Genomic DNA, 23,299 nt, shown 5'->3' on the forward strand with positions numbered 1-23,299 from the left:
CTCTGCTGTACGACACACACACACACACACACACACACACACACACACACACACAGATCCTAAACAGTGGCCTGAGACAGGATGTGGATGAAGGCCACACATGTCAAATGTGCCAAATGAAATCACATTAGTAACTTAAGTGAAATTTAATTTGAATCAGGAGCCGCTGCTGGTTTGGCTCCCCGCCCTGCAGCCATGACACCATCTCACGCTCCTGGTAACAAAAGGGGGTTTTCTTCTGCAGCCGTGGCGTTGCAAAGGGATGCTGCTCTTCTTCTTCTTCTTCTTCTTCTTTTGCTTTCCCCTAATTACCCCCCCCCCCCCCCCCTCCACCGAAGCCCTTTGAGCTCAGAGACCACACGACCTCCACAGCCAAGGTTTCCAGATAGGTCTACGGTTTCATCCAGGCAGTAAAAGTCATACCAGGGGTGTCTTAATTGACCAGCAGCCTATACAATCAGACTGTTAAATAGAGGCAAAATGCTAATAAAACAGTCTTATGACCACTGGCCAGATGGTGGCTCATTAACAACCTTTTTTTTTTTCTTTTTTTTTTTTATGCTTAGGACAATTATTTGTACACCACTCGTGGTTTCTATTCATTTCACCCTTTTCTCACTCTGGAACATGACGTTTCTGCCACACAGGATCCTGCAACATATTTGTATTTGTGTGAAAACTCCTCCTAAATAATTCATCCAGTCATCTCCAACTTCCTCTGCCTCTCTGCACTGGAGCCACTATTTAATTATTTTTATTTTTTTGCTTGTCTTGATCTTTTGGGGGCTGCGGGGGTCAATCAGTTCTAATTGCTACAGGTGAATTAAAAAAATAAATAAAGTGTTACTCGTTAACGCAAAGTACGATCTTTATGAAACATAGTCATTTTATCATCTTACCACTTCTGACTGCATCTCAAGGAATTTAAGAGGGTGGCTCTGCAGTAATCAGATACTCATAATGCTTCTTTAAAACTAACATATTGAGAAAATCTGCTCAGTCAAAATTCCATAACACTAAAAAAAGAAGCCAGTTGTTTCTACGGACTAAACGTCGTCTTCTTCTTCTCGTTTCCACACCAATGCTGTATGCTCTCTAAGAATACATGTACGAGGTTTTTGGTAGTACTTCTTGACCACTACACTAGTCAGTACCTTTGTCATATACTTCCCACCTCAACTGGCAGATACTGCAACACTGACACCTGGTGGTGAAATACTAACACTGCAATAAAAATGACAGCGGAAACCTGAGTGAAGCCCCGGTACGCCAGTCGCTGCAGGAGTTCACAACAAATATTGTAAAATCAAAATACATAGACATGACAGTATTATTGGTGTATTTGTGTTGTCTGTCAGACATTTATATCTCAAACGCACACTGGATTACACTGTTACCTGGTTACAGATTAAAAAGGGAACAAAATGCAGCAAAATCAACACACAATGGAATAAAAAGCAGCAACACAAAAATGTGTACTGTGGATATAAAACCTAAATTCTGTATTAATCAGGGTATTTCTGGTGCCTATTCCAAGTGGAAGGTTTTTTATTTAGTTATTAAGGAAAGTAACGACGTATATGTACTCAAGCACTGTACTTAGGTGTAATTTGTAAGGTACTTCAGCAACATTATACTCATTAATTTCAGAGGAAAACACATTTTTACGACAGTACATTTATTTTGATAAATACATTTTATTCAAAGTTACTTTGCAGATTCAGATTCCTAATACAAGATATTACCAGTAAATAAATAAGGACGTATTATTATGGATAAAGACACAACTTAATTATTGCCGTGATGCATAAAGCTATCCAACAGTATATACATATATTTATATACATATACATATATTTATATATATATATATATAAAATGATATAAATCAACAACATAACTTGTGTTATTCTACTTATTATTCTACTATAGCAGGTTTTGGTTAGCTGCATGGATGGAGTCCGTGTTCCCCCCCTCCTGTGGACTACAGTTCCCGTCATGCCTCTCGCGGATGCGTGATGACGCCACGGAACATCAACACACTCACATGTCGGCCTAGAGACGCCGCTGCTGTGCTGCGCTAGCATCAACCGGTGTAAATGTGGAGCCGAAACACCCCCGTTTAAAATAAATACCCCACGGACAGTCGCGTCTTGAAACACAGCTGCAACTCGAGAGCCAACATGCCTCCGAAGAAACCCGTCCAGCCGGCGGCCGGTAAGAAGACCCAGGAGAAGAAGAAGGAGAAGATAATTGAGGTAAAGGAAAGATAACACGAGTTAGCTTGACCATGCTAACCGAAGCTAACGCAAGCAGCTGCTAAAGTTACACCGGCCTCTTGACAGTTGTCAGCGTTTTTCTAACTGTTCATTGGTGGTTGTGATTAATTTAAGTCGCCCACAACACGTATGGTAATCTCCATGTAATATATATCTATATATACATATAGATATGTATTATATATGTACCACTTATATAACGTTCCGTGAGCGGGGGGGTCGTAGTGCGGTCCGACGGGCCTGCTGCTGCTCGGCCTCACAGGACACAGACGAGGGGCCACATTTGAGCTTAAACCGGTGAAAAGTTTGTCTTTTTTAAAAACTAAATTCGTGTGTTGTCACGTGTGAGTGTCGATAGAGTCGATGTCGCAGCTCTGACTATAAAGTAGTGTCACATCTGTGCGTTTCCGTACCCGGCTTGTCAGCGTTAGCCGCCTTTTTAGCTGCTCTAACAGTCACAGAATGTGCTGCTGCTACGTGTTAATGTCACGTGTCGTTGAGTTAGATTTTTTTTTTTTAGGAGAATTCAGGTGCTACAAGTCTATTCATCACCTGTCTAATTACACTACAGGTAGTGTGTGTGTGTGTGTGTGTGTGTGTGAGTGAGTGAGCGCTGGATGCTATATCTGTGGTCAGATGGTTAAAAGGAGGAGAGTTGATTTCCTATAAATCCCCATTAAAAATGAACAGATTGTGTTATTAATAAGTATTGTGTGTGTGTGTGTGTGTGTGTGTGTGTGTGTATGTGTGTGTGTGTGGCTCAGTCTCTATGACCACAGACCTCCTTTGTTGTCCAGGAACTATTGAGACCTCCACCAACACGTTAATCTAACACACTGGTCACCTCTGAGTCATGTTTGTTTAGAAACTACAGTGGACAACTGTTCCCAGAAATACCATCTTTTTATGAACAAAATACCTGAATATCCATAGTGTAGGATTGACCAACGGAGCTTTCACAAAGTGAGAGGATGTTGGGTAAACGATGAATCGCTTTAGTACAATGATCGGTATCAATGTGATAAAAGAAGAAGCGTTTTCTTTTTTAGTTTGGACTCTTTGAAGTGATGAGTTCTGTGGTGTTCTGTCGGTCCGTGTTGCTGCTTTACTTCATCTCTACACCAACCGTTAGAGTTCTGGTGCAGGCTGTCTTTGTGGACACGGTTTAAGTTCTGTGCCGTGTTCCTCTTCATCCTTTGCTATTTTGTGGGTTTTGTAATAATGGAAAAGAACCGATCGCTTCGGGGGATGATATTAAAAGTTGTAATATTTTTGTTTTTTTATTTTCTAGGACAAGACATTTGGCTTGAAGAACAAGAAAGGAGGGAAGCAGCAGAAGTTCATCAAGAACGTTACTCAGCAAGTCAAACCGCAAACTACCAGACCGGTCAGGAGGATAATCATCTTCTTCTTCTTCTTCTTCTTCTTCATCATCATCCCTTCTTATCTGTGACCCTCTCAAACTCTCGTTTCCCTGTGTCTCACTCTACCTCTTTCCTCCTGATGACAACATCATTTTAAATGTCAGCTGTGAAACTGTCACATTGATGAGATCATTTTTAAATGTATCTACTGTGTGTGTGTGTGTGTGTGTGTGTGTGTGTGTGTGTGTGTGTGTGTGTGTGTGTCAGGGCGAGGGAGATAAGGCCAATAAGAAGATTGACAAGAAGAAGGAGCTGGACGAACTCAACGAGCTGTTTAAACCCGTAGTCGCTGCTCAGAAAGTCGCCAAAGGTGACGACGTGACACGATGAACTTTAACTCATTAATACATTATTATTATACATTTTAAATACTAATCGATCTTCCTCTGGTTTTCCTGCAGGCGTCGATCCGAAGTCGGTGCTGTGTGCCTTCTTTAAGCAGGGCCAGTGCACCAAAGGGGACAAGTGCAAGTTCAGCCATGACTTGTCGATGGAGAGGAAGTGTGAGAAGAGGAGCCTCTACGTGGACAAGAGGGACGACGAGCTGGACAAAGGTCAGCGTCTAGTCACCTGGCTTCTCAATGTGTTGGTCTCCTTCCAGAGAGTCGCTTACTAGGTCTCACTCCTTGTGTGTTTTAAATGATTTGTGGTTTCAGGTTTAGACACTATGGAGAACTGGGATGAGAAGAAGCTGGAGGAGGTGATCAACAAGAAGCACGGAGAGGCGGAGAAGAAGAAAGCCAAAACGCAAATTGTAAGTCTATTCTGATGACGATGGGGGGGGGGGGAAGGAACAATGGAGGAAGAGGAAGATGAATGGAGAGGAACTGCATTATCATTTGATCGTATGACCGATTGTTAAAAATGGACACCTAAAGTCGTATATCACTAACGCTGCCCTCTCTGTGGAACACCTGCAGGTGTGTAAGCACTTCCTGGACGCCATAGAGAACAACAAGTACGGCTGGTTCTGGTCGTGTCCATCGGGGGGCGACGTCTGCATGTACCGGCACGCTCTGCCGCCCGGCTTTGTGCTGAAGAAGGACAAGAAGAAGGAGGAGAAGGAGGAGGAGAAGATCTCGCTGGAGGAGCTGATAGAAAACGAGGTGAGGAGGGACGAGCGCGCTAGGAGCTAGTGTTAGTGTTGAGGGTCAATAAGAGGGAACCAATCAGATCACATGTGTTAACAAGCCAGCGGTGGTTAGCTTAGCATTCAGACATTAGCTGTACCAACATTACTGCTCGTAATTTGCAAGTAGGTCAACTTTATTGCTGTTGCAACTTTAAAAAACGTTACAAAGAGCTTTACTACAATAAAATACAGTGAAACCATTTTAAGATGAGCTTAATAAAACAGACCAGGAGCACAAGAACGGTGATCAGTCCGTCAAACACGACACATAAATGACCCGAAAACTGTGAATACTCCATGTGACCGACGTTACCCTGGACGTGTCTCACTCTCCTCGTCCTGACGTCTGTCTGTCCTCTCTGTCTGTCTCTCCTCTCTGTCTGTCTCCTCGTCCTGACGTCTGTCTCTCCTCGTCCTGTCTCTCTTTCTTTGTCTGTCTCTCCTCGTCCTGACGTCTTTTTCTCCTCTCTGTCTCTCCTCGTCCTGACGTCTGTTCTGTCTGTCTCTCCTCTCTGTCTCTCCTCGTCCTGACGTCTGTCTCTCCTCTCTGTCTCTCTGCAGCGAGCAGCTCTGGGTGCCAACGTGACTCGGATCACTCTGGAGACTTTCCTGGCTTGGAAGAAGAGGAAAAGGCAGGAGAAGGTTGGAACAAGTTGAATCTGTTCATCACATTCACATCAGTCTGTCCGGGCGTCACCAGGACGGTTTCATTTGAAGTCTCTCTTAACGTCTCTCTCTCTCTCTCTGTGTGTGTGTGTGTGTGTGTGTGTGTGTGTGTGTGTGTGTGTGTGTGTGTGTGTGTGTGTGTGTGTGTGTGTGTGTGTGTGTGTGTGTGTGTGTGTGTGTGCCGTTTGATTGACAGATTGAAAAGGCCATGGTGGAGATGGAGAGGAAGAAGGCTGACTTTAAGGCGGGGAAATCGCTAGTGGTGAGTCTGGGTTCAAGTCGTCTGTGGTCACTTCACGAGCGGACTTGAGGATTAAATCTGAATCTCGTGTCTCTGCAGGTGAGCGGCCGTGAGGTGTTCGAGTTCCGACCGGATTTGATCGACGAGGACGACGAGGAAGCCGTAGCCGTAGACGCTCAGTACGCCAGCGAAGACGACGAAGAAGAAGAGGAGGAAAAGGTAACGGGAGTCGAGTCCTTATTTAGTCTGGCTTCCTATGACGACTTCTTGATTCGCGCTCCGAGTGAGACGTCCCAGCACAATAACCTGCACCGGCGTCTTCTCGGTCACGTGGGCGAAACGCAATCTCCACGTCTGTGAGACGAAGAAACTCGGCCACATGTTCACCTCATCCATGAGTAGTTATTAAGGAGCTGCCTTACAGGCGGTGCAGAGTGTTTGGTGCTGTTCGCACAGCAGATAATCAGCCTGTTAATCGTCTGCACCTGTTGTGCTCTCGCTGTGAAACCGGTTATAGGCAACAAGGGAACATTTCTCTTTCGTTCATCTTAACTTGATTGAACACAGCTTTGCCTTTTGTCCCTGAGTTCATTTCCTGTTTGAATGAATGACTCACTGCAGAAATCCTTATAGAGCTCATTACAGATGTTACCTTATTAATACAAATTATTAAACATCCAGCATGACTTCACCTGCTGCATTTTGGGGCCAAATGACTCCTTGTCACTGTGTTTTACCAACACAGTCGTTACTTAACACTCAGTGTTATTATATATTAAATAGATAAATAGCACGGACACTATTTATTCGACCGTCTCAGCGTTTCCTCGCTCCTCTAAACCTTATTTCCAACGTTTTATTTCAGGCCAGTTCTACAGAGTTCCAGGACATAGACCTGTCCCGTTTTGTTCCACAAGAGGTCGACAACAGGCATTACCGTAGCATCCACGGACCGCTTCACCGCGAGGAATAAGACTCGGCCGACGGTAACAGACAATGGTAAGATTTTAAAAAGACTATTTGCAACCAGCCAGGTGTTTTGTTCATCTCATGCATAATTAAAGATGTCTCTCTCTGCTCCTCCACAGAGGAGCAGCTGAACGGAGCTTGCGGTGGCGCCGAGGCCAACGGGCTTCCGGGAGCAGAGGGAGGCGGGGGGGACAGAGGAGAGGATGACGACGATGAAGAGGAGGAAGAGGACGAGGAGGTACCAGTGGATGAGAACCTGTTCACGGGCGAAGATCTGGAGGAGCTCGACGAGGAACTCAACACACTGGCGATGGAAGACTGAGAGAGAGAGAGAGGGGGGGAGGTAGGACGGACTAAAGGACAAAGGGACTAAGGGACCGACCGAAGGATGCATGGAGCTGAACAACAAAGAGACCGGACGTTTGAATGATTTTAACTTTCAGAGACTCCAGTAATAAAAGCCTGATTATCTCATGACATCACTGCCCCGTCTCTTGACGCCTTCTGTTTTCCGTACCGCCTCCTCTCACATCCCACCACGGCCTCGGCTTCTTCTCCATCTTTTGGGGGGTCAGCTCCACATGGTGACGCGGTCGTGGCTCTTCAGAATTTACCATTAAAAAAAAAAAAAGAGAGAATTTGGCCACCTGTCCGCTTCTCGCCGGCTTCCGTTCTGAAAGTGAAGTTACTTCTAAAAGAAATCAGTTTAATAGTGAATATAGCGATTTTTGCAGAGTGAGACATTAGAATGAAAGCAGTACACGTGTACGGTGGGACTTCAATGCAGGATGTTTGAGAGAGCACTGAAGTTATACAGTGTAGAATGAACAGGAGGGATTCTGTTGTAAGAAACTGAATCTGTTCACCTGCTCTCATACCAAAACTAAAGAGTTTCAAAACTGTTATGGTAATATCATTCAGATTAAGCTTCTAATGTTGACCAGACCATAATAAAGCCCCAGCAGGGAAACCAAATGATCCCATTACCAACCCCGAAATGTAAATAATGTTCTCATGATGCCTCCTGAAGAAATAAAGATTACTGTACATCCAGTGTGTGTCTGGTTTGATGAAATCTACCATTACAGGTTTAAATGTACACATCTAACCGCTCATAGTAGCTTTTCCTGGTATTACCACGACCAGATCAACCCGTTACAGTTCTCAAGTACAACAGCTTCATTTTATATTTTGCACTCTGACACCAACAGATACACGTCCTCTCCTTCCAGTCTCCTAGTGATCCGTGTACCAGTCTGATGAAACGCGGCACTATTTCAACCACTACTGTAGAATAAACTATTTTGCAAAACAAGCACACAAGAAATCAAAGTAAAACAAAAATATATAGAATGATGTTCAAATGATTTTTATTTTTACGGATACAAAAGAAAGTTCACAGTTGGTCTGATTAACACCTTTGAACTAAGCTCAACATGAGGGGGAGGGGGGGGGGGGTGACAGGGTATACCAGAGAGAACAACAACATCTAGATCCACCTTAAATCTGTTCAGGGTTAAAAAATGCTGCCAACCACCTGAACTAAGATGCAACTGGAGAGATTTCTGAACTTATAAAAACAAAAGAAGCATAAGCACAACGAAGCTTACCTCAGACTACACATGAACACATGAACACATGACGGAGACTCATTTTAGCAGTTCGTTTACTGTTTGTTAGCAAGGTCACTGGTCAGACAGGTGTCAAAGGTCGGGTCAGTGGTCGGGAGAAGGTCTCGAATATCGGTCGGTCGGGTCGGGTCAGGTGTCATTGTGTCATGACAACAGTCGCCTAGGGAACAAGAAGCTGCAGTGTTATTCACAGGGAGAGAAACAAGTCAACAGAAACAGGTGTTCACAGGTGTGTGTGTGTGTGTGTGTGTGTGTACAACTCTAGACGGATTACGCTCATGTATCGTGTCTCTCTGAAGCATACAACACTGTAACACACACACACACACACACACACACACACACACACACACACACACACACACACACACACACACACACTAGAGTAATACCGTGTTCTGCTCTGTGTATGTGTAGCGTTCCAAAAGGATACGTTTACAGTGAAATACTTTGGTTCCCAATTCTTCAGCTGTCAGCAGAGAACTTACCGGTCGTTTGGGGTGGGGGGGCTTCACGTGGGTCCTAGAAGTTGCGAGGACGTTTGTGGGATTCCTCTCTGGGAGGATCTGCCAGCATCACCTTCATCTTCACTCCGTTGACCATCTGACCGTGGAGCGCCGCCATGGCGTCGTCGGCACACTGAGAGAGGAGAGACCGGGGTGAACGTGTGACTGCCTCTATTCATCCCTCCATCTTCACTTCTCATCCAAAGACTATTCTTACATTTCAACAGTTCATGGTCTCACCTGTTTCTCTGCGTACTTCATGTATCCAACCTTCCTTCCAGGAACCAAATGGACCTCAATAAGGGAGCCAAAGCGACTACAGAGAGACGGAGGGAGACCCGATCGTTGGTTAGTGCTGATCGTCTGGAGCATAAATCGCACAAATGAGTAAGATGAAGGAGAACGAGAGACCTACCAGTAGACGTCCTCCAGCACATCCGGGGGCAGCGGGGACGGACTGAACACGACGAACAAGCGCTCCTTGGTCTTGCTGTCGGGCGGAGCGAGCTTCTTCAGAGGCGGCAGGCTGACGTCGGTCTGAATCCGGAGCATCGGGGAGACGGGGAAACTCTGGAGGACGTCCGCAAAACACACGCAGGATGAGCGACTCGGCGTGAACATTTATACTCTCTACACCTCACTGTATAAAACCAACTGGTCACTTTATGATCCTTATCCCAATTACACACTTTTATTACACTAATCATTAAATTGCAGCGTTATCCGATACAGCTTTGTAAATCAGGCATCGACTTCATGCACTTACAGGAGGCTTCATCGGTTGGCTGGAGGACGGTCCGTTCCACGGTGCGGACATCATCTGAGTGGCAACAAACTGCATCGCCATCCGACCTACAGGACTACACAACAAGAGCACCGTCTGATCCAAGCTCACCTCCACTGGTTAAGTTGTTAGTGTGTAACCAAAATACATCATCGTTGTGGTCATTCTAAACCTTTCGGTGTACTTTTACTCAACATTCGCGTCGCAAACTAGCAACTACTCCGTACAGAAGTGTATTTAGTGATGTCTTCCTGAACCCAGACCAGCTCACCGTCCCGGCTGCTTCTTGAACAACATTTTGTGAACACAGCGGTTGTCGTGGCGTTTTCCTCCACGCCTCACTGTGTGGCGCCAACAACGATTACTTCTTAGGCTACGTAGCGAGTTGTTTACTCTATAGAGACAGCTGTGCCCCAGAGGGGAAACAGTCATTCACCAATGAATATGTGACAACAGAGAGAAGGTTACCAGGTGGTTACATGGTTACGGTTAATCATCGGCGGCATTTTGGTTCTAATTATTTAATGACTACATTAATTTTAAAGAGCATTTCTGCTGCTTTCCTCCTCTAACTTTGGACTATTCTGCAGACACACAGTAAGTGTATGCTGTGTGTGTGTGTGTGTGTGTGTGTGTGTGTGTGTGTGTGTGTGTGTGTGTGTGTGTGTGTGTGTGTGTACCTGCTGCGGTCGTCTCCGTCATCAACAAAATTGACTGACAGTCTGTTGCCGGGCGGATATTCGAAGCCGTTCAGCTTCTCCTTGGCATAAACCGAAGACCCAAGATTGGCGTAGCGAATCAGAGCGTGACCTGAAGAACAGGACCAGTTTAAGTTTGGAGTCATCAAAATGAACAACAGTAGCTAGAAGACAACTACAGGAAACCAATTTGATCTTTTTGGATTACAGCTGACAGGTGAGTAAAGCCCACACTGTGTGTTCATCGCTCACCTTTGCTCATTCCATAAGCGTCTCTCTGCAGCTCGCAGTACTCCATGCAGGGGATGATGTCAAAGAGAGCGAAGACCTGCTCCTGGCTCAGAGCGGCCCGGGTCGACATCATCAGGCACCGCGTGAAGTCACCGCTGGTGGAGGAGCGGTAGTCCATGGCCGGGTAGTTACCGGGGTCAGCTGCAGAGGCACACCGGGAACGGGAACAGGACAGACTTCAGGGTTGATCACGGGCTCAGAACTGACAACTTAACCCCCGATGAACACTAAGAGAAATACTGAACACAGATGTCAAACAGCTGCGTACCCATGGGGAAGGCATACTGGTTAGAGGAGTCAACACCACCGCCGCCTCCGCCTCCTCCTCCTCCGGAGTAATCGCCTCTGGGCATTCCCCCGGAGTAGTCTTCTGTTGCTGGCGCCTTGGTGCGGGGTTCAGCCAGGATGGCCCTGTAAGCTAACGACACCACCGTCCTCATCGATGACAGCTCTCAAGAGACGAGACATGTTGACTGCGTAACATGAATTCATTTATTTTTGGACCGCATCTTACTTTTGTCACAGTTCTCGATGGCGACGGCAGCTTGGGAGGGTTTGTAGTACCTGACGTAGCCCAGGCCTTTACTTTCCCCCGTGGACTTATTCTTGATGATCACACAATACTCAATATCACCGTACTCCTGAAGACACAGAGACAGAGACAGAGACAGAGAGACAGAGAGACAGAGAGAGAAAGAGAAAGAGAAAGAGAGAGAGAAGGGATGAATAGATCTGTAGTCATCCTGCTAAACTGGTTATGTCGGATGACACATTATTCAATCACATGAGATGGCACAAGATGGCAGTTATAGACAATACCCTAGGTTATTTTACCATCTCAGAGAGCCTTAAATTCAAAGTTAGACTGTTTAAATCAAGATGAAATGAGATACAAAAAGACATGAAGTCCGTCAGTTTAAATAACCATAGGAATAAACATCAAACGTGCAAATCTCCATCCAATTTCCCCGACATGTTCCCTGTATTCTTATTTGACACGTGAGCAGTGGTGAAGGCAGATGAAGATGAAGCGGGAGAAGTTACTTTGAATGTGTCCTTGAGGTCCTCCTCCGAGAACGATTTGGGGATCATGACGAAGATCCTGGTCAACTCCTCATCCTCGACGTCTCGGTGTCTCGTTGAAGAGCGCGACTGAGCGATGAACACCTACACAACCAACCAGAGAGAGAACACGGTTACAACTGACTGGTGACAACCGAAAACTAATAAACCCTCCCGCACCAAATCAATATGTACAATTACCCATAAAAATGAGTGACTACTCATGTATGATGTATGGCTTGATGTGTACGACTGAATTTTTAAACTTCTCAAAAAAAGTATTGTTCATGGACAATGGCAAAGATGACTCTCTGGGAAATGTACAAATACAAGTATATGAAAATACAAGAAAATAATACATATATAATAATAAATAGAAAATACAAATACAAGTATATGAAAATTAAATATAGGTTTAGTGTATTTTATGACTTTCTGGAGTCTGGTTAAAAACCCGGAAGTTTTCCTCGCGCTTAACTCAAACCACGCCCACTTTAACAATCCAACCATCGCTCGTCTGACTGCTCAAATATTCAGTTTCACCGAAAGAAATGCGTCACAAAACAGACGCTGGCAGTTGAGTCATGAAAAATAAATAACACACGAGTATCTTTTACCTTAAATGTTATTTATATTTGTTTGAACTATTTTGTTTTCCATGCCCGGATTAAAACAAAAATAAAAAAACGTTTCGACTGTTGGTGTTACGTTACTGACCAGACGTTGAGTCAACCGTTTCAACTGACACAATCTTAACGGTTGAATATCGAGACCTAACCGTTAACGTTACCTTGACGGGTTTAGTTCCTTCCATCAGCACTTTGCCGTGCATGTCCTCCATGGCCATGCAGGCCTGGGATGACTTGGCGAATTTCACATAAGCGATGCCTTTGGACTCCTTTGTCTGCTTGTCTTTGACGACCCAGACACCGTGGATGTCACCGTAAACGGAGAAACTTTCCCGAAGCTCATCCTCGGTTATGGACCGACTTGTGACCACGAAAAGGCGACTGTTGGGCGGTTCGTCGAGGTTTTCGGTTTGTTTCGTGTTGGTGTTTGTGGGGAACTCCTCCATCTTGCTTTTTTGTTTTCTAGCTGAACTGTGTGGCTGGAAGTAGCCGTTGGTGCTGCCTTTAAGTGCGCCTCGGAACCTCCTACTTCCTCCGGAAACGTGGAAATCACAAATGAAAAGCAGTAACGTTAAAACTAGGCTGACCGAGATCCAAAGAAAACAATTTCGTGATTCCATATATATAGTTATGCCATACATTTATATTCGTACATAATTAGTTTAAAAAAAACACCCAGAAAATTAAGATTATTTGGTAATGGTGACTTGAAGTTTTGACGATTTGGAGCCTGTAGACGCCGTTTGAAAAATGTGGTTTAGAAAGCGGCATGTGGAGGATGAAGGTAGAGTATTGAAGGCACAGCATGGGAAGTAACGTTACAACAATCATGTGATTTAATCTTTAAACGTGTTGACCACAAGTCGCTTAATGAGTTAGTTTACTCATGTCTTGGCAAAGTGTAAGTAGTGTGTGTAAATTCCCATATTTCTGAAGCTATCGGTAGAGCTGATAGCAAAAGAGAATGCACGTTTATCGCCACCTGCTGTGTGGGAGTTGTAACAGCACTCTCCTGTTCTCTGCTCTTAAAGGATGCTGCTCATAACTCACCTTGCAGCTGGAACTCTCGCGATATCATTCGAGAATCTCGGGTGCAAATCGTAAGTAACAAAAATAAATTGTGGTAACAAACTATGGTCAAACCATCTACCTACCTACCTACCTACCTACCTACATACCTACCTACCTACCTACCTATAGATCTATCTATCTATTACGTCATTGAGTCAAACACTTAACAGTCGTCAGCTGATGATATTGCGTCAGAGGCTTGTGTTGGGTTGCCACCTAATCTGAACTCTTACACCAGCTCGTACACTAAAGGTGACGTTGCATTTGAGGTGTTCACTCCAACTCTTACCCTTGAGGACACAGTGGTCACCTTTAGTTTTATTAAATCGTATTTCTTACCCATATGTTGTTCCCTATTTCACGTCTCACTTACATCTTTCATTGTGAAGAACTTGGTGAAGTCGGCTGTGTGTATAAACGTTTACTTCACTATTACACTATTATTATTGTCCTTGTGATATAGACGAGTTCAGATGTCTTTTCTCGCTTTTAAAAAGTTAGTTACAGGTTATTTAATGTGACTTAATTAGTGACTATTCATATTTAATATAATTTACCCACCCTAGAATATCTTAAATAGTATCTGAAAGCAGCAACATTGATATCCAACACATTTTATATCTAATAGAGAACCAAAACATGAGGATATTTTCCCATATTCCCGATTATAATTGGCAAACTAAAAGTTATGTATAGCAAAAATGTACTTAGATAGATACTTCACTCTGTCCATAATGACAGTATATAAATGTAGGCCTACATACTACATTTTAATTTTTAGGCTATGGATCTCCTTATAAGGCTACTCTAGCAGGTGCCTTTTGCTCAAAAAAGGAAGCTGGGGAATGCGACGAGAGTCTCATACGCGTGCCAAACTACATTTATCGCATCCTTATTGGTCCCTCGTCTCGTCTTCTACGAGAATAGCGACCCATCTGCAACATCATATTTAACATTTTAAAAACGGACTGATTTATCAGTGTGTATTTTGAGCTTTAAGTCCCCAAAAGCGATTTTCAAATCAATGTAAAGATGTGAAGTCGAGTAAGGAAACCTTCACTTGTTGAAATGGAACTCAGCCCGGATTGAAGACGGCTACGTCAGGATCTAAACGCCCGCGGCACGTGATTTGGATGATGACGTCAAAAGCCGGTGCCTCTAAAAGTGAAGTGACCTTCTTTACGTCCGCCAGAAACCAACCGAGAGAAGAAGCAGCTTCTATACCTGAACCGGAGTGATTTTAACCCCGCATATTTTAATACAAAGGTAATTATTCACATTTTTTATTGAGCAGTTATATCATATATCATCATCATCATCATCATATATCATCATTGAGATTGTATAATTCAAACACAACAGAAGGGATACAAGAGAAGAAGAAAAGAGCCCTAACAGTTTAGTGTTAACGTTGCTAACGTTAGCGCTAACGTTGGTGAATAGCTCAGTTACGCTGTTTAACCAAACGGGTAAATCCACCTTAGCCTGTTATTCAAGCGTAATGCGACAATTCAATGTTAGATTTGGTTATTATTCGAAAGGTGTACACTCAAGCTCGTTCTTAATGTCTCGCGGAGTCGGTTAAAAGTGTTAGGCTAACACTGCGCTGGATGTTCGGACGTCGACATTGAAGCATCCTTGACACCCTGACACATCCTCCAGGCTAACCTTACTAGCATTGTAGCCACAGGTCAAGCTAGCGTTACCGTAATACAGTGGGCTTGTGCGCTGGTGTAGAATACAATGTGTGCGTTAATACCACATAAGCAGCTCTGCTCATGGAAGCTGCTTTCTCGTTGGTGGTATGTCTGAGTTAGTGTCCTTGGTAGAAAAGGATGCTAGGCCGCTAAAGGCTGGGGCATTTATGCTAATTATATGTTTCCTTTTTTCACTTCTAAAAGGTATAATGTATCAGGTCTTCTGTGTCCTATGGCCCCATAAGAATATATAATTAGCAATTTACCGTCAGATCTTAATGTACCTGTGTCTGTCCTGACATGTAACGTTAGCTACCATGACAGCCTCGTTGCTGTAAACTCGGGTCACGTGAGGACAGTCACCTCCTTAGAATAAATGTCTATTCCTGTCACATTTAAGTCTTTATTTTGTAACAACAGTACTAATAGCTGTATATTGGAAGCGTCTACTGATTGTGTACAGATGTCGAGGTTAAGAAAAAAATATAATAATCCTTTATTAGTCCCGCAGTGGGGAAATGTACAGGATTACAGCAGCATGGTGGTGTGTGTGTGTGTGTGTGTGTGTGTGTGTGTGTGTGTGTGTGTGTGTGTGTGTGTGTGTGTGTGCGCGCGCGCGCGCACATAGTGCAAACAAGAGACATAGTAAAAAAAAAAAAAAGTATTATAAATAAGTAATAAACAGTAAAGACTATTAAATAAGTTAAAAAAAAAGTAAATAATCCACAATAACTAAAATGATATATACATACAGAATAATTGTAGTATTGCACAGTGTATTTAAATTTATATAGAGCTCATGGAAAGTGTATTTGCTAGTAATGAGTGCACAGGTTTATGGACAAGAAATGCAAGGGAACACATTTTGGCATCACACCGGTTTTCTGTCACGTCGGCGCGTGTCGTTAACACAACTTTAGCTTCGGTACAGTAACGTTGGTCTCCTCTCCACAGACGCGACACGTTAAAGGTAGCGCGTCATGGCGGGATACTGTTAAAAACAAACAGTATTTACTCCACAGGACTGGCATCTGTTCTCGTGATGCAACCCGAGCCGAGGCGCTATATTTACAGTGATGTAACGGGAGCGGAGGGCTGGTTTTGGAGCGGTTTCCTGTGCACGTTTCACGTCACATTCCACCGTCGTGACCTCGGCAGGGTGCCAGCGCGCAGAGGAAAGTCATCACTTGTTTGCACGCATGTTAGCGTGAGGAATAGGGTGCTACAGGTGCAGATAAAAAAAAATAATAAAAAAAAGTCGTCACCTTAAACAACCTTCGCAAGATGGCGCCGGTCAGACTTGTGCAGTGAGGGAGCTCCCTGCCATAACTAGGGCTATGATTAGTAGATCCACAGTATTTATAGATCTGAAGTCACACATTAGTGTTTAAGTATGTATCACACCGTTATGACAATGCGTCCGACTTGTTCTCTTTGTGTTTTCTGCAGCTGACTATGGGAGACATCGCTAAGGGAAAGAAGGCTTTTGTCCAGAAGTGTGCTCAGTGCCACACGGTAGAGGAGGGGGGTAAGCACAAGGTGGGCCCCAACCTCTGGGGTCTGTTCGGACGCAAGACCGGGCAGGCCGAGGGCTTCTCGTACACGGACGCCAACAAGAGCAAAGGTCAGTTCACCGGTGCTTAAGCGAGGCTCTGAATACCCGTCTACTTTGGGATGTAGATCAAGTGAAGGGGGGGGGGGGGGGGGGGGGGGGGGGGGGGGGGGGGGGGGAGTCACTGTCTCAAGTTGACTTTAAGATATTTTAAATATTCTGTGTAATAATGGTACATAACTGGAACTTCTTAGATATGCAATTAGCATGAAGCATGCATACTTGAGGGTAATTGTGTCATAACCAGTAACTTCAGCAGTTTCTTTAAAGATTAAAATTTTTTAATGATTACCTTTTTGGTGGAACTTTGGCCACTGATACGTCGTCTCTTATCAGGTCAGATTTAGTGGGGGTTTTTCTTTTTTTCATCCCCGATCCTCTGTCTTTCCCCAGGTATTGTGTGGTCTGAGGGCACCTTGATGGAGTACCTGGAGAACCCCAAGAAGTACATTCCTGGAACCAAAATGATCTTCGCCGGCATCAAAAAGAAGGGAGAGCGCACGGACCTCATTGCCTACCTTAAATCGGCGACATCATGAAGTGGTCATTAAATACAGAATATTTAATGTCACATTTATTATTATTTTATTTTTTATCAGTAGGCTTACACATGCTAAATATACAGTTTTATGTTTAGTCATTTGCACGCGAGGTTAATTTATGTCGTCTAAAGGTTATAAAAGTGGCTACTGTCACTTTAAGTTCAAATGAACAAACATAAAACTACTGTCCGTTTTTATTTTACTGTGCTAACGAAGCCCATTATTTCAAATGTCACCTGACCTGCCGCTCATTCTGTTTTCCCACGACAACACATGTCTGGTACTTCCTGCTTGCAGAGCTATACTCCCTCATTTTCATTTTTAAACTTATTACTAAAATAAATAAAGAAGTAACCTAATGTCCTCTAAATCAAAGTGAAACAGGGTGTAAATCTGGATCTTTGGTGGTCAACAAGGTGCCGACTCTCAATCTACTCCCAGCTTTCGTGCCAACTGGAGTTTCTAACCTTTAGAAGATGTGACGGTGTGACTTTTCTACTCTCTCTCGCCCGTCCTCTTACCTCAGTGGTCAGGAACTACCACTTGCCATGAATGCTGAAAAAACGTGTTGCGTTCAAGGACCCGTAACAGCGCCTGATGTGTTACTGAAGCAGCCCCTCTGAGCTCCTGTTTTTAACATCACACCCGGTACAAGTTTTATTTTTATTTTTTGTCTTTAAATAGAGTGACACTGCTGATAGGTGCCTCCTTAAAGCTATTAATTGTCTGGTATAAATATATACAGTATATGAATGCCTTCAAAACCACCACCGGTGTGAAATCAGCTGACCTCTGGTTCGGAGCTACTGTACGACAAAGAGCAACTATCTGAGTTGGAGGAAGATTTTGTTATTTACCTGGTTTCACAGGCCTGAGAGAGTTTCGTTTTAACTTATTTTACTGTAATCTGACATCTGTGAAATGTTTTGACGGGGCTGCTTGCTGTCAATGTAACCAGCAAAGCACTGTATGCACATGAACAATAGTATATAACGCTGTGTTGTGTGGTTGTGGACGGGATGGATGAGGACTAAATTAAAAAGAAAAACGTCCAGAGATATACACACGACTGCTCGTCTCCTGTTTTTAAATGTTAACGGTGTTAAACAATACAATTCAGAAGCTGATATTACAAATACTATTTTCCCAGTTGTCTCTATAGCTGTTGAAGTTTAACTGAAGCTGTTATTTGGGAACAATGAGGACAAATGTTTTTGTCACTTTGTGGAAAGACACATAAACTGAAAGAACTTCAGGGAAAACTGAAGAATTAAATAGTAAATAACCCCCAAATATAATTAACCATTTTTTTTTTAACATTTATTCTCTTTAGACAAGAAGACCATATTTCTCTGCAGGTGTTTGGAAAATGACATATGCTGAATAATCGTATTAAATTCATTATATGAAGTCTCCTTTAAACAAACAAAGGCGTGTTAATCTCCTGAGTCTGGCATTTTAAACGCGAGTGCTTTGAAGCAGATCTGATCGTCTACTGACTGTTTAAACAAGATAAAACTCTCTGGAGTCTTAATTGTTTCCGGTTTGGAGAATCGTAGAGCTACAACTACACGTCTGTCCTGCACGTCTGTCCTGCGTGTCCAACACGGGTTGGACTTCAGTCACCCTCTGGAGGGCCACACCTGTGTCATTCACTGAGCGAGTTACATGTTATATAATCTCTCGCTTCCCGTGACTTCTTTCTAGGAAACTGAGCCATCTGAGGGCAGCTGAGTTCACGCCCCCCCCCCCCCCCCCCCCCCCCCCGATCAAAGCTCAGTTGACAGCAGAGACGTGCCTGCATGAGTCTGGATCTCTGTTTGTGCTGTTCGGCTGTAAACTCATTCGATTATATGAGGATCTAGTTTGTGGAAAAAAATACAATCAAGACAAACAGCTGTTGAGGATGTTCCTCCTAATTACATTCTAATGTCAGACAGAAGAAGTACTCACGTTAAAAAGTCATGTATTTAAAATGTTACCAATGTAAAAGTACAAAAGTAGCAGCATCAAAATATATGTATTTATTTGATATACGTAGAGTATCAAAAGTCAGTCATTTTGCAGCTCATTTCAGTATAATGCTAATTATATTTTTGATGATATAAAGTATTGTGAGCCTTCACTTCCTTTGTAAGATCAAGGTGCGAACAATTTATCAATAAATTGGTAATATTATAGATAATATATAATATTTGTTAATTATATTTTGTATTATTAAATAACTAGTAACTAAATTTGTTAAATAAATGTAGTGGAGTAAAAAGTAAAGTAATTTCCTCTGAATTGTTTTGTTCAAAGTATGTCAGAATTATACTTATTAATTGGAGTACTTGGGTAAATGTACTTAGGTACTTTCCACCATGGAGTATTATACACCTGCAGTTACTCTCCATGTGTTTTTCATAAAGAAAAAGCTATTAACTGTGGTTTATTCTATCGACAGTTGGTGTTGAATGTCTTTTTCCTTCAGCTGTGTCTTTGTGTAACATTAAAGGACAGATTCACGGGATGTTAGTGACACCTGGTGGTGAAAGCTGGTGTTACACAATGACACTTTTGTAATGAAAGACAAAAGAACTCCGTTTTCATAACCGGCTCATGAAAGAGGAGCCAGAGGCAGTTAAGTTCACAGACGGCGTCAACAGGTGGCAGATACAAATAAAAGGTAGTAATGACGAGTCTCTACTGCGGAGACGACCGGGAAAACAAGGGTGAGCCAAGGACAGCAGGGAAGTCAGGCTGCTGAGGATGAACAGTGACCTCTGGGTCATCAGCACCAGATCAGACCAGATATACAAAGATCCCAAACCTGCAAGAACAACTGAACAATAACCTCAACCTCAGGAGAACCACAGTCATGAATGATCAGCTTTTAAGAATATAATCTGTGTTAGCATAACTAAGATCATTTGTATTCTTACATTTATTCATTCATTCATTTATTTTTAATTTATTAATTCAGTATTTTTTTATTCCTTCCTTCATTCATTCGTTCATTTACTTATTTTTGTATTTTTTCATTAATTTATCTATTTTTTATTTACTCATTCATTCATACATATATCTATGTATTTATGTATTAATTTGTTAATTCATTCATTCATTTACCAGGGACACTGCACAATAAGAAACATTTCAGTTTCCTCCTCAATATAAATGTAAATTAGCTAGAGACCACAATATAAAACAATAATGATAAAATACAATAAAATGTGTAAACGCCAGAAGTAGAAGATGTGTAGAAACAGAGAGAGTGTGCCAGAGATGAGGAAGTGTGATCAGCCATCTTTTTATGTTATTCTTAAGGTGATTAGTGCTTCGATATGAAGAATGTTCCAGTAGTGGGTGGCTGTGACTGAGGAGTCCGTGTTGTACAACACACTCCCCTCTTGTGTAATGCTCCTTGTGACTGAATGTGGGAGGTGCAGCATCTTTAAAATGTTTAAAACTATCAAAATAAAACACAAGAAGGAGGAACAAATAAAAGCTTTAGTGGATAATCAAAATGTAGGAGGAGGATTATCAGACTCAAGGTGACTTATTGATCCCTGGAGGTCAAAGAGGCTGTTTCACAATAAAAACGTGTGTTACGAAACGACAAAAGCACATGTGATGTAATGAGAAAAACAGTTATATGCAATAAGACATGTTCATGTTTAGAGATGTGTGTGTTTGAGAGAAAACTGCAACATTTACAATCTAATTATTTTACATTATTTTATCTGTTGACTGGAGAACGGAGCTCTACAACAGATTGTAGGTGAATCACAAGTTAAAGTGTGTTATGTGTGTGTGTGTGTGTGTGTGTGTGTGTGTGTGTGTGTGTGTGTGTGTGTGTGTGAGTGTGACTCAGTTTACATCTGAGGTCATGTGAGGATTCATGGGCTTACAATACTATTTACACCAAAAGTTTTTGTCAGTGTTGAAACAGGAAACACCAGTACTACTTTGACTACAAACATACACACACACACACACACACACACACACACACACACACACACACACATGTTTGTCTTTCTTGACTCGTGGGGACCGCCATTGAAGGTCCTCGGCCACTAAACTTAAACTTTTATAATAAAGGACCAATCAAATGACAATGTGAACGGTGTCGCTTGTAGTGCTGAATCTACAGATAATTATTAGTAAGAATCTTCAGCTCCTCTTGGCTTTACAGAGATGTACAGAGTGTTCAGCTCATTGTTAAGCTTGTTAAAGTAACATGTTGACAATTCAGCTCCATTCATTCTGGCAAACAAAAAGTAATCCCTGAACTTTCATCCAGTAGAAGAACTGGTTCACCTAAATCACATTTTCATCCTGAATGCTACTTGAAAAATACAACCACACTAATATCAAAGATATGATGGCGTCTTCACCATGCAGTTATATATTTGGCCACAAGAGGGCACCACCATCCACAGAATTACTTTGAACATTTAATTTAATACTTGTTTAACAATTTAGATTCACCTACTAAAATAAGTGGTTTGCCATTTTTCCTTTAAACATGTTTGTTTCCTTTTCTATTGTAACTTTCAATTTCAAGCTTTTCGAAGAACGCTCCTCCATGTAGTTCATTTGTATTACATATGGTTTCCTTTTCATTTATGTTTCCATTTTAAATTCAAAAAGCTTTCCCATGTTCAAATTCACGTCTTTCATTTGCATTAGTTGTTTCAATGTTTTCCATTTTCTTTTTAACATTTAGAAATAGAACGATTTCCCATAATAGTTGACTCAAATGATTATGTATTTACTGTTAACTCTTTCGTTTTTAACTTACGTATAGCTCCAACTATTCTCCACATATGATGTGTGATATTTTACCCCATGTGTTGTTAATGTCAGCAGGTGATCTCATCAGCCGTCCAGTATCACACACACAATAACGCAATAACGGTTTACCATTCAATGGGATGGGAGTGGAGGAGAGGAAGAGAGGGAAAGAAAAAAAGAAAACCAATCAGAGTTCCCAAACATTCCTGATGCATCCAGATGACCTGAATGGAAATTCTCCCATCGGCTCCTGCTCCAAGCTGGACCTTTGCCATGGGAACGAGGCACAACTTCTGTTTATTTAATACCAGAGTGCCCCTCTTTCAAACTATCCAGCTGCCAACTGTCTGACTGTCTTGTTAGAAATAAACCGAGGGGGTCAGAGGGAAATATGAAGGGTCTTCAGGGGATGCAATGTGATCTCTAGTTTTCATAACGATGCTTCACAGGAACAATCGTTTGAGCATTTCTCAACTAAACATATCACAGGTAATTTATCATCACGTATGTGCACACATTATAAACTCAGATCACTTAGTTTGTTACCTCAAATTAGTGTTAAATGACATCATTAATTGATTAATTGATGCTAAATTGGTGGCAACAATAACTTTGGTTTTTGTCTTGATATAGAACCGAGATGTGGGGACATGACTTGAGGTTTTGACTGTTAAACATAACATTGGATAGTTTATGTTCTGTTTTATATGCAAACAAATGATTCATGGTAAGAAGTTATTTAAGTATGTCAAGGGTACAAATGACTAATCCACAACATGCACATTTTGTATACTTATTACTGAACCGAGTCCTTTAATACTGAGGAGAAATTATTTATATGATATTATGAGAAAGGGAGAATCTGGCATCCTGAAATTGACAATAGGCCTTTTTTTCCCACAAGAAACATTTTGACATGACAAAAAAAAATCCAATGAATGACGGCTGAATTCCATTTTGCTGCTTCAGTTTCAGTGTCCTGGCATCGTTCCTACAACTGGGACACCTGAACAGACCAGAGGCCTCATTATAGTCGTACTTGTTCTGTGCTTTTCCTGCTGTAAAATGTCAAAATGTCTGCTGGGAAAAGCAGTTACAACCGAACCCACGTTGGGTTCAATACTCGGTAGTTTTAAATGATCAGCAGGAGTCACATGTAAGGTATTGAAAAGAAAAGAGTGAGCATGCCAGGACTACGGTGTTCCTCCTATTGTGTCCATCGTGTAAACAAAAGTGAATTTTATTACTCACCAGCCTTTTAGAGAGAAAAATAGACTCAAACA

The 23,299-nt window shown here is 42.4% G+C and overlaps 3 protein-coding genes across 4 annotated transcripts; 2 read left to right on the top strand and 1 right to left on the bottom strand.

Moving 5' to 3' along the window:
• Window positions 1–2,039: 2,039 nt before the first annotated feature.
• Window positions 2,040–7,764, top strand: zc3h15 (zinc finger CCCH-type containing 15). The gene is given in 12 exon segments (XM_068732016.1): window positions 2,040–2,258; window positions 3,571–3,666; window positions 3,911–4,013; window positions 4,105–4,257; window positions 4,360–4,457; window positions 4,624–4,809; window positions 5,397–5,477; window positions 5,698–5,763; window positions 5,842–5,961; window positions 6,608–6,669; window positions 6,671–6,741; window positions 6,831–7,764. Coding segments are annotated over 12 exon segments (1,314 nt in total). The 5' UTR covers window positions 2,040–2,183; the 3' UTR covers window positions 7,034–7,764.
• A 300-nt stretch (window positions 7,765–8,064) lies between these two features.
• rbm45 (RNA binding motif protein 45) lies at window positions 8,065–12,805 on the bottom strand. 2 transcript variants are annotated; one of them, XM_068732015.1, is made up of 11 exons: window positions 12,474–12,805; window positions 11,666–11,788; window positions 11,136–11,262; window positions 10,890–11,039; window positions 10,583–10,762; window positions 10,313–10,442; window positions 9,615–9,708; window positions 9,264–9,418; window positions 9,089–9,164; window positions 8,831–8,981; window positions 8,065–8,502 (listed from the first exon to the last, which is right to left on the bottom strand). In XM_068732015.1, the coding sequence occupies exons 1-10, from the start codon at window positions 12,756–12,758 to the stop codon at window positions 8,865–8,867; spliced, it is 1,437 nt and encodes a 478-aa protein (XP_068588116.1). In that variant the 5' UTR covers window positions 12,759–12,805; the 3' UTR covers window positions 8,065–8,502; window positions 8,831–8,864. The 2 variants fall into 2 exon arrangements, with proteins under 2 accessions (XP_068588116.1, XP_068588115.1); XM_068732014.1 differs by having other exon boundaries at window positions 8,065–8,981.
• A 1,735-nt stretch (window positions 12,806–14,540) lies between these two features.
• On the top strand, window positions 14,541–18,296 carry LOC137888622 (cytochrome c). Its single transcript, XM_068732041.1, has 3 exons — window positions 14,541–14,649; window positions 16,530–16,704; window positions 17,086–18,296. The coding sequence occupies exons 2-3, from the start codon at window positions 16,536–16,538 to the stop codon at window positions 17,229–17,231; spliced, it is 315 nt and encodes a 104-aa protein (XP_068588142.1). The 5' UTR covers window positions 14,541–14,649; window positions 16,530–16,535; the 3' UTR covers window positions 17,232–18,296.
• The last annotated feature ends 5,003 nt before the right edge of the window (window positions 18,297–23,299 follow it).

Source organism: Cebidichthys violaceus, unplaced genomic scaffold, assembly GCF_023349555.1.
Source record: "Cebidichthys violaceus isolate CVI_PGR_0920_01 unplaced genomic scaffold, fCebVio1.0.p SCAF_56, whole genome shotgun sequence".
In the NCBI taxonomy this organism is placed as follows: Eukaryota; Metazoa; Chordata; class Actinopteri; order Perciformes; family Stichaeidae; genus Cebidichthys; species Cebidichthys violaceus.

What these genes read in the sequence shown, in the direction of transcription:
- rbm45 (XM_068732015.1), bottom strand. Translation starts at nt 12,758, where the DNA reads ATGGAGGAGTTCCCCACAAACACCAACACGAAACAAACCGAAAACCTC. An exon ending in GACGGAGACGACCGCAGCAG is followed by an intron (nt 9,709 to 10,312) that starts GTACACACACAC and finishes CTTGTTGTGTAG; the next exon opens with TCCTGTAGGTCGGATGGCGA. An exon ending in GTGCTGGAGGACGTCTACTG is followed by an intron (nt 9,165 to 9,263) that starts GTAGGTCTCTCG and finishes GTCTCTCTGTAG; the next exon opens with TCGCTTTGGCTCCCTTATTG.
- LOC137888622 (XM_068732041.1), top strand. Translation starts at nt 16,536, where the DNA reads ATGGGAGACATCGCTAAGGGAAAGAAGGCTTTTGTCCAGAAGTGTGCT. An exon ending in GGACGCCAACAAGAGCAAAG is followed by an intron (nt 16,705 to 17,085) that starts GTCAGTTCACCG and finishes GTCTTTCCCCAG; the next exon opens with GTATTGTGTGGTCTGAGGGC.